Below are 14,195 nucleotides of genomic sequence, written 5' to 3' on the forward strand. Positions count from 1 at the left end.
AAAGCCTCCCAACACTGTTAACGAACTGAACTATGCCTGAAAGAGAATTTAGACTAAAAATAAACTTGAATATGTGAAATTGTTATGGAATTATTTTCGTGGCGGAAAATTGTCTTGTGAAGGTTTATTTTTTTACTTTTTTACTTTTATCCTCTTCGCCACTGATCGGCTTGTTAGCCGCTTGGGCGATCGGTCACGTCTCTTTTCCTTTATATTCTTCACCAAAAGGTCGGCTCGCTAGCCGCCCGGGCGATCGGTCACGTCTCTGTCACGCACTGTTGGCAAATACTGGGCATGCACCGGCTCCTGAATGTACCTGAACCCGCTCCAGTGTTGGTCAAGTCTTCTCTTGAAAGAGCTCACACTCGGTGCCGTCACAACTCTCTGGTAGATTGTTCCAAGAGTTTACAACCCTCACTCCGAAAAAGTTTGCCCTCACGGTTTTTGGACTTTGGCTTCTTCAATCTTGAGCTGTGACCCCTTGTGGGGCGAGCGTCCGCCAGCTCCAAGTAAGGACACTCAACTGAGTAGTGCCCCCTGAGATGCTTATAAACCTCAACTAGGTCCCCCCTTGCCCGTCTGTAGTATAAGCTAGGCAAGCTAGGCCGTCCCCGGCTCAGCCGAATTAAAGGCAGGCTAAACAGGACAGTTGCCCAGTTCCCCCCAACATGTTAAAAATATAAATAAATTAGATGAAAATGCAAAGAACAAATACAAATAGATATAGTAAATCATAGAGATAAAAAGCGATCCAATTTTTCTTCAAATGAAGTAGACTGTACATACTAGAGGCTTAAAAGGAAAAAAATAATGCCTTGTACATAAGGAATGATAAGAATCATTATATTGCAAATTAAAGTAAAATATAAATGTATCATTTCCCTTTCCATTTTTACTCTATCTAATTCAGGTCTGGTTTGTTTTACACCAGTTATTTTATTCGCATGACACCGAGCTTTATAATCTCCCCTTGAGTTTGTTACCTGATTCATTTAGTTAACAATTAAGCGAGACTGATAGAGTAATGTATATACAAATAGAACGTAAAATGGAAAAACATAAGCAGTGGGAGAAAGTGAGCAACAATTAACCCACAGATAAAGTAAACTACACAAACAAGGAGAAATAATTAGTAGTGGTGAAGAAGCCACAATAGCGAGTCACTAGCTTCCAAGTTCCACACAGTGAAAGTCGGCGCTAACCTTAACAGGAGGTCGCCATCCTCATCTCTTCCCTAAATGAATAAACCTGGTCAACTGCGATACAAATTGTCACTCAGACAAATCTTATCTGATCATCTCAACGAAATAATAATGATTATCTTAACCTGGTCCCATTATTTCTACAGTACTTATTTCTGGTTGTAGGATATTATGTTACGAGATTGTTTTCAGGCTCCCACTAAATTTAACAATATAGTACAGTACTATATTTGAAGCACAGATTTACACCAAGTCACTAGCCTAATCTATTCCTATTTAGGAAGGTGACATTGAAAAAAAAAATTATTGAATAGACCTTAATAACATCAGATGAGCGAGTAGCTAGTAAAGGGGAATGTGTGAAATTATTTCAAGGGTCATAAGCACAACTCTTCCACGATTTTTTTTTACCCAATATCTAGCATGTTGAGGAGAGTACAATACCTGTACTGCACTGCACTGTACTGTACATTACTGATATTTTGAAAGAAATAAAAACTAGGTTTTTTGTTTTGCAAAAAAATAAATTCTCCTGGAATTGAAAACTTAACTTATTCAAACATGAATAGTTCAACAATACAGAAAAACATAAAAAAAAATCATTATAAGCCCCCAAGGAGTACAGTAGTACGATACTATAATTATAAAGTTGCCCATGCACTGAAGTAATACCCTCAGTATAACACAATAGTACAGATTGCTGTGCAGAGACTGTATCATACAGGTATTGCATACTTGGGAGGTTCGAATAGAACTGTACTTTTATATAGTCATCACAGGTTGTCTTTTCTAAAAATACATTTACTTTGCCCTTCCACCCTTTCTGTGGTCATCCCGTGTACTGTATACAATACTTGCCAGTCATTTGTCAACAGTCTCATAAAAGTTACTACAGCCGTTCTTCAGTGTTCATTGTGTGTACAACCTACATTATCATTTGCCTTGCATTACACTGGTCTACAAAAACATATTTTTTTTTTCTGGCATGAAACCTTTTAACTGTTTTTTACTAACTTTAAGGTGCTGAATCCAAATCTGATCTCAGATTTGCTCCATCACGTAACGTGCCAGAATTTACTGAGCTACCAGAGATTGAGGATATAGACCGGAATTCACCTGTTTCTACTGATGAAGATGAAGAGACTGATCTTTTCAAGCCATCTGATGAAGATTGTGAAAAGCCAACGTTGTTTACTCAGTCAGAATTGAATGATCTGGTCCGAGATCTAAATTTGCCAAAACAGTCTGCTGAATTGTTAGCTTCCAGGCTTCAAGAGAAACGACTCTTAAAACCTGGCACGAGTGTCTCCTTTTATCGCAACAGAGAAGAGCAACTGCGGAAGTACTTTCATTCATATGACCAGCTTGTTTTTTGTAATGATGTAGAAGGACTTCTTCTCTCCATGGGACTACCAGCATATGATAGTAAGGATTGGAGACTTTTTATTGACAGTTCTAAAAGGAGCTTGAAATGTGTTCTTCTTCATAACGGAAACAAGTATGGTTCAATTCCAATCGGACATTCTGTACAAATTAAAGAAGAGTATGAAAACATTAAGACTGTTCTAGAGAGGTTGCAATACCATGCTCATGAATGGTTAATTTGTGTGGACTTGAAAATGGTAAACTTTCTATTGGGCCAGCAAGGAGGGTACACAAAATACCCCTGTTTTCTGTGCTACTGGGGCAGCAGGGCTACAGCAGACCATTGGGTGAAAAAGAATTGGCCACCAAGACATAGTTTGACGCCTGGTGACAAGAATATCCTTAACGATCCTCTGGTTGACAGGAAAAACATTGTCCTTCCTTCTCTGCACATAAAACTTGGTATCATGAAGCAATTCGTCAAGGCTCTTGATCATAGTGGAGTGTGTTTCAGATATATATGCTCAACCTTTCCAAGTCTTAGCGACGAAAAGAAAAAGGCAGGGATTTTTGATGGACCTCAAATAAGAACACTACTCAGAGATCCACACTTCCTTGCAACAATGACTGAGGCACAGGCAAGAACTTGGAATGCTTTCTCTAATGTAGTGCGGAACTTCTTAGGGAACAAGAAAGCGGACAACTGTCAAGAAATTGTGGAAGAGCTGCTCTTGAGTTTACAAGCACTTGAATGCAGAATGAGTATCAAGGTTCACTACTTACACAGTCACTTGGACGAGTTTCCAGAAAATCTGGGAGAAGTGAGCGAGGAGCAAGGGGAGCGCTTTCATCAAGACATTAAAGTAATGGAAGAACGTTACCAAGGTCGATGGGACTCGAACATGATGGCGGACTACTGCTGGAGTTTGATGAGAGACATTCCAGAAGCTGTACATAAGAGATCGGCCAAAAAGAGGAAGTTTATGTAACTGTAACTTGATCTTAATACTTGCACTATTTCTACCGTATATTAATTGTTTTTTTTCACCCTTCAATGTTACATTTAAATATTATATGTGCATTAACTTTCCAATTTGATATTAACAATTTTTGGTTATAGAAATATACAAATTATAATGCTGAAAAAATTTATGTATACATGTTTAAACCGTCAATTTTGATCCAAAAGTTTACGTTTCCCAGCAAAAGTGCAATATGGTATATCTCAAAAACCTGATGTGATAGACAAAAACCAAAGTCATATTTGGATTCTGTACCCCAAATTTACTTAAAATCCGTTTAAAAACCTTGTGCCAGAAAAATTTTGTTGACCGGTGTTATAATCCCTTCATATCTATCCTATTTATCTGCATATTTTACTTTGACCACTCCTGATTGTGCTCATTTCTTAATATACTGTGTGTAAGTCCACAAAAAGTACAGTACAGTACAGTACAATACAGTAACACTTTACCTACTACATTATAGTGTAGTGGATTTCTCTCCTACAAACGCCGTTTCTCGCTGCGTAGCCGACCCCGCGAATTCCCCAGTGTATGCCTCGTGGCCTGGGTCAACCAGCGCCGCCATACATCACGGAGGTCAACTACTAAGCCACGCCTACCCCCCGCTATTTAAGACCTGACCTCATGGTGATCTCTCTCTTTTCTACCTACACCAACCAGCCAGCAACACCTCCTCCTCCTCCGCCTGCCTGGCGGTCCTCGCTCCCGCCGGCGAGCATGGCGACCTACAGGCTGGTCCTCCTCTGAGCATCATCACCAACCAACTCTCTTCTTCTAGCTACAGCCGCAGCAAGTATACACCTCCTCCTCCTCCGCCTGCCTGGCGGTCCTCGCTCCCGCCGGCGAGCATGGTGACCCACAAACTGTCCTTCTCTGAGCATCTTCACCAACCAGCTCTACATCACGCTTGTAACCACGCTGCCACTTCCCAGCACCAAGCCGCACTGTACATCCAATACATGTATACAGAGAGCACATTGTGAGTTTCCTTTCTCCAACCATCCTGAGTGTGAACCCAAACATAACGTACCCCACAATAGAACTGTATAGAGGTCTGCACAAGAGATGCAGAAGTGTTCCCCAAGCAAACATAAAAGGACTTTTAAATGTGAGGTCTGTGCAGCTGCACAGGACCCTTATCACTTAGGGGGCCCCCCTCCTGAATACAATATATTTGTTGTTTAGTGGGGTTCATATTTCAATTCCACTGTGTTGTGTGCACCTCAAAACTGCAGGCAAGTGCATTTCAGCCATCTGGCACCAGTAAGTCTGGGCTTTGGCAGTTTCTGTCTATAAAAACCTGGCAACTGATACTGATTTAGATGATGTTCTCATAAAATTAGGAATACTGTATACTAATACTAATAATGGTTGCCCCTCGCGGCCCTCGGGTAACAAGGATGGCCGGCCCAAGGGCCACCTACTGTAGGCGTGAATTTGGTTAAGGTGTAGAAGCTGTCGCCAAAACAAAAACCGCACCCTAAGTTAACGAGTTGCATGCCCCAGTGTCAAGGAATACAGTGGTCCCTCGGTTAACGAGCACAATCCGTTCCAGCAGGTTGCTCGTTAACCGAAAACTCGTTAAACAAAACCATTGTTTCAATGGGTTTTTGGGTAATTGGTTCCAGCTCACCGAAAATTGCCTAAATTCAACAAAAAAGGTGGAAAAGTACACTTACTTTGAGGTGTGTATGTAGAAGGCTCCTGGATGATGATGATGATGATGATGATGATGATGATGATGATGATGGGAATTAGAATGGGGGTGGAGGAGAAGGAAGAAGAGAAGGCATTGGGGTGGAAGAGAAGTCACCCCATGGTGCCATTTCACCCAAAAAATTTTAGTTCTCTTGATGTATTTCAAGATTATTTTCTTTAAATCAACACTGCACTGCATTACATATTGTCAATATGTAAAATATATTTCAAAATGACCAATAATTTCCTTGGAACACAGAAAAAAAGCGTTTAGTTGAAGAGTGTCTCAAGCAAGATGTTACCTCCACTGAAAACAGAGAGACTAACGCCTGTCTGGTGTGTTAACAGGCTGGATGGCACGCCAGAAACTAGTTTCTTTACCTTCAATTATGTTCAATAATTGTTAAAATGACTAAAAATTTTAATATTAAACTTTTAAAATTATTGAATAGTATAAACTTCTTGATATTTACTAAAATAGTAAGGAATTTAAGCCCTAAAACCGATTACTGTATTGGCGGACTAATACTACAGCTGGTGGACCGCCAAATGTAAGCGAAAACATGTTGAAGTCGGCTCGTAAAAAACTCGTTAATCGAGGGATTGCTCGTTAACCGAAGTTAAGAATCTTATGGAAGGTAAATCGTTAACCGAAATCTCTTTAACCGAGGGACCACTGTAGTCCGAGAAGACTGGACAACTCGCCAACTGCACTGGCTAACCATTACCCCAGAACACGATTCGCAAACCGATTAACATCCGGGTTCCCAATTACTGCTGGGTAGAGAGAGGCAAATGGCGTAAAGGAACTTGCCCATACTGTAGTTTCACCCTGCCTGGGGATCGAACCCGGGTCAACTCACTTGCGAAGCGTGCCTGTTGATTATTACACCACAGGGACTGGGCATGATGGGAGGGTTGTCTAAGGAATGGGTATTGAGAAAGTTTTATCAGAATTTTCCGGAAAATGTGCCCTTCGGAAAATCGTTCCCAAAGCCGGAATTTTCCAGCTTTGGGATCAATTTTCTGAGAAAATTTAAATTCCGGATATCGGAGAGTTCCGGGTTTGAGGGATTCCGACTAACGGAGATATTACTATACAGTATACATAATTGGTAACTTACTGTTCATTGTTCAATGTTCATAATATTGTATAGTACGTACAGTACTACTTTTTAAAAAATCCTTTATTGAAGAATTCTCCTGTTTTTCCTTCAGGAAAACTCAAGTCACTTTTCAGTCATTGTACTCCACACACAGACTTCGAATCTCTCATCATAAGCAGAAAAAGATGACAAGGTTAACACATTCTCTAGCAGTATAACAAAGCCCTCAAATCTCATATTTGATGAGTGACATGCTCAACCACTGTGTGTAGTAAAGGCATGCCAACCTGGCAATTTTTATACCATTCTACATCACAGGATTGATAAACTGGTTCATTACATGCAATAGGCCTTTAATCAACATATCAGAGGTTGAAGTTTTCCCAACAAAATCCTTTCCAAGTCTTAACGAGGGGGCGATCACCCCCTGGCTCTACCTATAGTGTCACCTAACCACACCTAATCTAACCTAGTATTGTACAGTATATCCAATGTTTTTTCAGAACTTTGGCATCTTTCAAAAAATTATACCTTCACTTACAGTATGTTAATTATCACAAGTACTGTCCTACCTGTAACATACATTATAGAATTAGATACTGTTATGCTCAAAGTTGATTATGTATTAAAAAAACTTTTCTCAAGCCAGAATACAAGTTTTTGTACATACCTGTTGATATACAGGAAGCAATAAATTTGTTTGTCTATTAAACTTTTTTATTACATGCTGTTCCCAAGTACTGTACAATAACAAATGTAACTGTTTATGAAGTTTCTTAATGAAGTGACAAATCAATACAATTCTTTTCAAATTACCTGTACAGTAATTTTGTAAAATTGGAAGCAAGAAGCTGAATCCATGGAAAATGAAAATTTTTACCTTTAAAACTAAGTAAACTTCATGAACTATAAGATCCTAAAACCATTAAAAAAATCATAAAATAAGTTTAATTGTTGGGAGTCCTTCTAGAATGTTTCCCATGGGTGCTTATCTCACTAATGGGTCATGGCTCTCACTGGTACTGTCTAGTGCTGAATTCACTGGCTTATACACTGTTCAACACTGATCCCACTTCATTCCGAAACGAAATTGTCATTTTTTATTACGTTGATATCCCGGTGCTAAGGATGGATCAGGGAGAGGGACTTCAGGAATGAGCCGACATGGCCAAGGGGAGTCGCTGCTCAGCAAGAGCAGCGCCTGAATAGGTCTTGACCCTACGGTGGTCAAGGATGTGTGTGTGTGTGTGTGTGTGTGTGTGTGAGAGAGAAAGAGAAAAGGGCAAATATAATTGGTTCAGTACACTTGGTCCTAAAACACTTAGTGGAAAAATAATACATATCTCTTCAAATGTTATCTACCAAGTCCTTTCCATGATAAATATTTTCATTACAGTACCAGTAACAAATATCATCTCTTATGGCAACTTCTTTCTTAGTTCACACTCTAGAAAGGATTGAAATTCTTCTCTATTATCATCATTTACAGCCTCTGCTACATTATAAGGAAAACAGAGTGTACCATCCCTCACAGCAGCCAAGACAGACTGACGACCAGCATTTATACCCCGAGACAAGGCTGACAAGTCACCGGACACTACTTTACCCTTCAGCTGTGCTTCCTTGATTACCTGCCCTACAAGTGATCGCAAATATATGTCTGCTTGATGAGCAACACTGCGGGAACATTGTAAGCGTGCTTCTGCAATTTCTAATTCCCGGTCCTCTAATGGAGGTACAGGTGACATATAACACTGGTGAATCATATTCCATATGTCATCTGATCCCTCAAAATTATCTGACTGAAGAACAAATGTGGTAGACTCCCACTTGTGCTCACTTGGCAGAGGAGGTTGTAATTTTGTTCCCATCATCTTAACCACAATAGTAGGTACACGAATTTCCCTCTGCATATTTTGACTGACAGCCACTTCTGTAGTGCATTCTATATATAACTGACAAAATCCAATTGTGTACTTCCTTGCTAACTGGAAATATTCATATCTCATACTCCTATAATAAAAGTTATCATCTAATAGGATCACAAACAGAGCATCATTTTCTATTACTGTACTTGATAAGCTAAAGAAATTCAAAACAAATAAATTCAGATTTTTTGTTGTTAAGCATTCAATGAGCTGGTCAACTCTGGAGTACACAGCACGTCTTGCACTTTTCCAGTTTTCACCTTCATTTTCATCTTCCTCACCATTCTGTCTAAGCTGAGCAAATTTCACTTGAACTGATAAAGGAATCAGATGATCATAACAAACATGAATTATATTAATTGTCTGTGTTTTACATCTTTTCTTTAAATATAATGGAAGTTTTTCACACACTGATGACTTACCAACTCCTGGTAAGCCTATTAGCACAACAAGTACTACACTTGTTTCCATTTTAAAAAGATTTTCTGTGTTCATAAAAATAACAGGTTTCATTAAACACACAGCATATAATAACACTTCAATTCTTTTTTGTTTTTACACTTGAAACTTGAGACTCTTTTGGTTCTAATTCATCATCAGCCATCATTTTAAGTGTGTCTTGGACTGTACTCCAAGCTGCTTGTGCAGTGGCTTCTTCTTTTTCCCAGTCCTTCTGCTCAGTAGGATTATTAACATTACCTACATTATCAAGATCAAGATTTGAGATATTAATACCTCTTTTGACTACTTCACCCCTGGCTGCTAAGATGTCTTCAATATTCTTTTTACCATCTAGGTCTGAAAACCAACCAAGATTATCTGCCACAAGATGATGCTTTGCACAGCCATCACATGTGACTATTACCACACCTTTTTTATAAGCTAGCTGTGAGATAGTCTTTGATTGTCTTGTGTTACATACTTTACATGTATACACCAACTGAAATTTAGGTTCAATTTTTCCTATTGGCTGATCAATTCCCTCTCCACACTCACCAGCACTTTGGCTACAAAATTTATTGACTGTACAACAGTGGAAATGCTGATTTATGTGGTAAGAAATGGATTTGGGCTGAAACTTTCTTACCAACAAAGTTGGTCTTGGTCTTAGTGAGAAAGGTGTCTTACGTAAGTTCAGTCCTGCCAATCTTGCAGACAATCTTACAATGTGTGCCATATTTAACAGGAATATAAAAGTTAAAAACACATGTCACAAAATGTCTTTACACTTTCTTTGGAAGTGGCAATATGTTGTACCTGAAGTTAAATTTCTTGACCTGCTTGTTGCTGTTCTTGAGCCTGAACAAGGTTTTGTTGTTGAGCCTGTTCAACCTGCTTGTTCATCTCATCAATACGTTTCTGAAGGTAAATGGGTTGTACTTCTGTATAAACAGACATAATCTTGTGATTGACGCTGATGTGCTTCCCAACACACCGATCCACACAAGCAGTCTGAAACAGCATATAAAATGATGAAAACATAACATACATGTATAAATAATAGGTTATACGGTTAACTTCTACATGGCATAATGGGGTCTAAGTACTTCTTGAACAATATGTAATGGTCAATGACACTGCTTATAAACTTGTTTTACTCTCAAGCCATTAAAATAATTTCTTTAAGCTCTGTTGGTTAATAATTTCATAAAGATCTTACTCACAAATGGTAGGAAGATAAATGGTCTGTAAGTAGCAGCTTACTCAGAATATTTACAGTAGATGAACTAATAATAATAAGTCTGCATACCGTATACCGTTTATAAATGCAACTGAAATTGCCTCTTCTCAGGAGTCAAACCCATTACGTAATAGAAATTTACCATACTCACTTCTATTTCGGACAATTCACGGTTGTTAAATCCGGTCACACACAAATTGAAACAGCGTTCTGATATTTGATTGTATAGGACCAGAAAATCTTTGAACTGAAAAAGGAAAGACATTATTACACTTACAAACTGTAACTGAGAAAATGTATTGGGTTAATTTTGATATTTTCAGAAAATGTGTTTTCAATGTACAGTACTGTAATTTTAATCAACTTACATTACAACACATAACCATACAAATTTGGAAAACATTGCTGAAATTATCAAAATACTGGATCAGCAGTCTACTAGATACAGTAGTGATTATGGTAGGACTTCCTCTGAATTTTCTGCAGTTTCTAAATCAAAAGGGAGGTGTTGATAGGACATTGGTAATGTACAGTACTGTATGTGCCTTTCACTATACTATGACCTATATTAAAGTCCCAGCCCAGGTCAGATGTAAAAAAGTTCTGACCCTTCCAAACATCACAAACACTAAACAATGAACATAATAATAAAGTAACAAAGAACAAACCAACCTCTTGAATGTATAGTAAGCTGTTAAGTGGTGAAGTGATGAAATTAAAATTAAAGGCCTTGTTGAGAACTGTTTATAGCAGGATGCCCAGCACTGTATAGTAATCTCCCCATTAGCTGGAATATTTGCCAGAATTTTCCATTACTCAGAAGAAAAATTTGAGCACTCTGAGAAAAATCTCTCTGTTCCAGGCATACGTGTGCCAACACGTACTGAGCGCATGGGTTGGTAGGCTCATAGTGCCCATGAGCTACGATTTATTACTACTGCCATGTGACTGCATGGGATGCCTATGATTGGTTGATCTATCTTGTAGCCTATCTCCTCAAATTCTAGCATCATGACACTCTTAGTTCATTGTCTGCTGCCATTATACAAACTTGTCCACTCACTCACTACTGTTTTCACATACGATCTGTGTTGTATAATACGCTACATTATTGTACCAGGATACAATCAGCCAAGATTATCATTAAAGCAGTGTTAAGATGCAATAAATTATTACAGTTACGTATACTGTACTTGTACATTCAATACGCGTGAAAGTACCATATGTATAGTACTGTACATAGCGGAACAGACAGTGTATGCCTACTATAGGCTTGTGTGTAGAGGGTGTATGTACAGTATACACTGCATGTACACTCACTCCTTCATGGAGGGAGAAGAGTGAGTTAGCAACACCTGCTACAGCAGATGGTACATACTGGGTATCACCACTTGGCCTGCCTGTTTCACAAGCTCAAGACAACTGCATCTGCTGGTGAGTACAGTATAGTATATACTGTAAGTGATATGTGTTTTGTTTATTTACAACATACTGTATGTGTACAGCAGTGTTTGCATAAATAAATACCACACTGTGTATATCCGACTGCAGTTAAGCCTCCGTAGCAACGGTGCTCTGTGCCAGATGCGTAGTTTAGACGCTGAAACATTCACCTGTGCCTGGAAAAATTCCATAGAAGTGTGATTTTTTGGGGGGATAAGAAAATTAGTTTCAATACTGTCCTGTACCCACAAATCTCTCAAACCAGGAAATGCTCTGCACCAATTGTTCTGGCTGAAGGGGAGATTACTGTAATTGGTTAAGAAAATTTTGCCCAAACATTTCCTATATTTTTTTAAATCTTTCCTGGACATTTTAACATGCTTCTTTTCTCGTATTTAATGATACAATGATACATAGGAATATTATAAACAATCACGTCCAAGCACTGACTGATATGCTCATATCCTAAATATATATCATTGTACAAAAGTAGAGTAGAGCATAATACTGTACAATACTAACACTACTATTAAATAACAGTAAACGTTCAGTAACAGATGTTTTCCCAGCCATAGTTCAGCGTATGTGCATTCTGTGGTCTCTTAACAAGTGCTCACACACTACACATAAGTACATACTTCCTGACTGTACACAGTACACAATATGTGGATTAAAAAAGAGAGACACAAGAGAGTGGACTGCAAAAAAAAATTAGCAATGTTTATTTTAAATTTTCATTGTTTAAAGCTGAACTAAATGAACTAAGCAAGCCATCTGGACCCCCAGAAAACTCTCATAGAGCCTGCTAGGGGGAGCTATAGCTTTTCCAAAATGGTAAATTACAATTCCTTTGGTTGATACAGTCTGTTTTGGTTCACATCATCTGCTATACAGGAGTGTCCACTGTCTTTGTTTACATGTCAAGAAAGGAACGGCGATCTCATCGAGTGTGTACAGTATTACGATTTATATTGGATTGAATTCGTTCATTCTTTCTAGAGATTTTGTATGAATGATAGTAAGAAGATCAAAATGACAATGCACATGTTAGGAAATTAGGTGAGTTAGGTAAAGTTCTAATAAGTTAGGTAGGCTAGGTAAGGTTCCATTTTCTTACTTAATATCATCCAAATGACATCTCCTGACAATTTGGTACAATTCCGTAAGTCCTTGTGGTGCTAATCGTCTGCTCCACCATTACTCATCAAGCTCAACATGATGCCATGCAGGATGAATATGAGGAAATACTTCTTCAAACAGGTGCAGAATAGAAAACAGTATTGGGCATCAAAACAGCCCTAGACAAAACTATCAAGAACAATGGAGGAATCCTACACAGGCCACTGGCCTTCTTCCCTCGACAACGAACACTTCTAGTTTGGGTGGCCATTAGGTACTGTAAATAAGGTAAAACTCACAATAATATACTTCATTCCTAGGTAGTAGCCAGGTTTTGATTTTTCCATAAAAAATAAGTTTTTCCTATGGTTCTTGTTGTGATTCGAACAAATCTGACCTTCATTTCTGGTACTAACCTAACTTAACCTAACCGAAACCTGGCTACTATCCTAAATTGACCATTTCATCTTATCTACAACAAATCATACAGCATAGTTTAATAAAAACAACTCAATGTGGTGTCACTAGTACCTAATTTTTGGACGTGGATTTGTGTTTAGGATGAAAAAAAAAATGCCAAAACAAAATTAAAGTAAGTCTGAATTCCTCCACTTGGTTTGGGATATCTTACGTAGTGGATATTTTGCTGTGACCGTTAAGTTCCTACTAACGCTATTTTACCGTTAGTGGGCTTTGATTGGCTAAGTACTTTTTGTTTAATATGATGGGGGGGGCTGCCACCCGGCTAGGAAGTTAGGTAAGGTAAGGTAGGTTTCTTTGGTTGGTTAGGTCAGGTTCTAGTAAATGCCAGAGTCACGGTCAAATAAAATACTCACGTTGTTCTCCGGTAATGGACAATTAGCCGACCAGAGCGCACTCACGGTAAAATAGCATTAGTAGGAACTTACCGGTCACGGCAAAATATCCACTGCCTATTCTTAAGGTACTGGTAAGACACAATAGTTGTAGTACAGTATTAACCAAAGAAACGTGTACAGCAAAGCAGAGTACGTAGAATAATATATCAATGTATTTCATTAATACCCTTAACCAGAACTTTTCAAGCATTAATTGGAAAATGACCACCGGATGAGCCTAACACTGCTGCCTCTACCTAATAAGTTATTCAACACACCACACCATCTTATCACTCTCACCTGTCGTACATTGGAGGTAACGTCAATATCCATTATAGTAGAGTAATCAGGGGTAATAATTCCTCACACATTTGGTAACCTGGGATGAGAATTATGTTATGTAGCACGTCTCTCACTCCTCCCAGTGTGGCAGACGATGGATCAGCTGAGGTCGGTAAGCCGGAGTTAACCCCCAGGTGTTAGATAAAGCCATAGCACATGTTAAAGATATACAACGAAAGGAATTACTAAATTCAACAAAATAACACCTACCTTCCTTTTTATTTTATATTTTCATGTAGCTTTGGCTAAATACACAAAGCCAGAACTGTGGTTGATAGTGTTGTTAGCAGCTACTGCATATATGCGACCTCAATATTTGTTTTAAACATTTTTGTTACATTCTTTTTTTCTGATTTTCTTATATCCATTGCCAGTTTGGTAAGTGACCAAAAACACTTATTTTCTGTGAATTGGAAATTATTGTTCTCT

The 14,195-nt window shown here is 38.5% G+C and overlaps 3 protein-coding genes across 3 annotated transcripts; all 3 read right to left on the reverse strand.

Annotated features, from left to right (window-relative positions):
- Nucleotides 1-7,089: 7,089 nt before the first annotated feature.
- On the reverse strand, nucleotides 7,090-8,837 carry LOC121861227 (L-seryl-tRNA(Sec) kinase-like). The gene has a single exon (XM_042358875.1). The coding sequence runs from the start codon at nucleotides 8,835-8,837 to the stop codon at nucleotides 7,815-7,817; it is 1,023 nt and encodes a 340-aa protein (XP_042214809.1). The 3' UTR covers nucleotides 7,090-7,814.
- A 12-nt stretch (nucleotides 8,838-8,849) lies between these two features.
- Nucleotides 8,850-9,501, reverse strand: LOC121861228 (DNL-type zinc finger protein-like). Its single transcript, XM_042358876.1, has one exon. The coding sequence runs from the start codon at nucleotides 9,499-9,501 to the stop codon at nucleotides 8,863-8,865; it is 639 nt and encodes a 212-aa protein (XP_042214810.1). The 3' UTR covers nucleotides 8,850-8,862.
- A 33-nt stretch (nucleotides 9,502-9,534) lies between these two features.
- On the reverse strand, nucleotides 9,535-13,907 carry LOC121861229 (mitochondrial import inner membrane translocase subunit Tim10B-like). The gene is made up of 3 exons (XM_042358878.1): nucleotides 13,725-13,907; nucleotides 10,157-10,252; nucleotides 9,535-9,776 (listed from the first exon to the last, which is right to left on the reverse strand). Exons 1-3 carry the CDS (start codon nucleotides 13,755-13,757, stop codon nucleotides 9,588-9,590), a joined length of 318 nt encoding a protein of 105 aa, XP_042214812.1. The 5' UTR covers nucleotides 13,758-13,907; the 3' UTR covers nucleotides 9,535-9,587.
- Nucleotides 13,908-14,195: the final 288 nt, after the last annotated feature.

This window comes from Homarus americanus, unplaced genomic scaffold (assembly GCF_018991925.1).
Source record: "Homarus americanus isolate GMGI-L3 unplaced genomic scaffold, GMGI_Hamer_2.0 scaffold21314, whole genome shotgun sequence".
NCBI lineage: Eukaryota > Metazoa > Arthropoda > Malacostraca > Decapoda > Nephropidae > Homarus > Homarus americanus.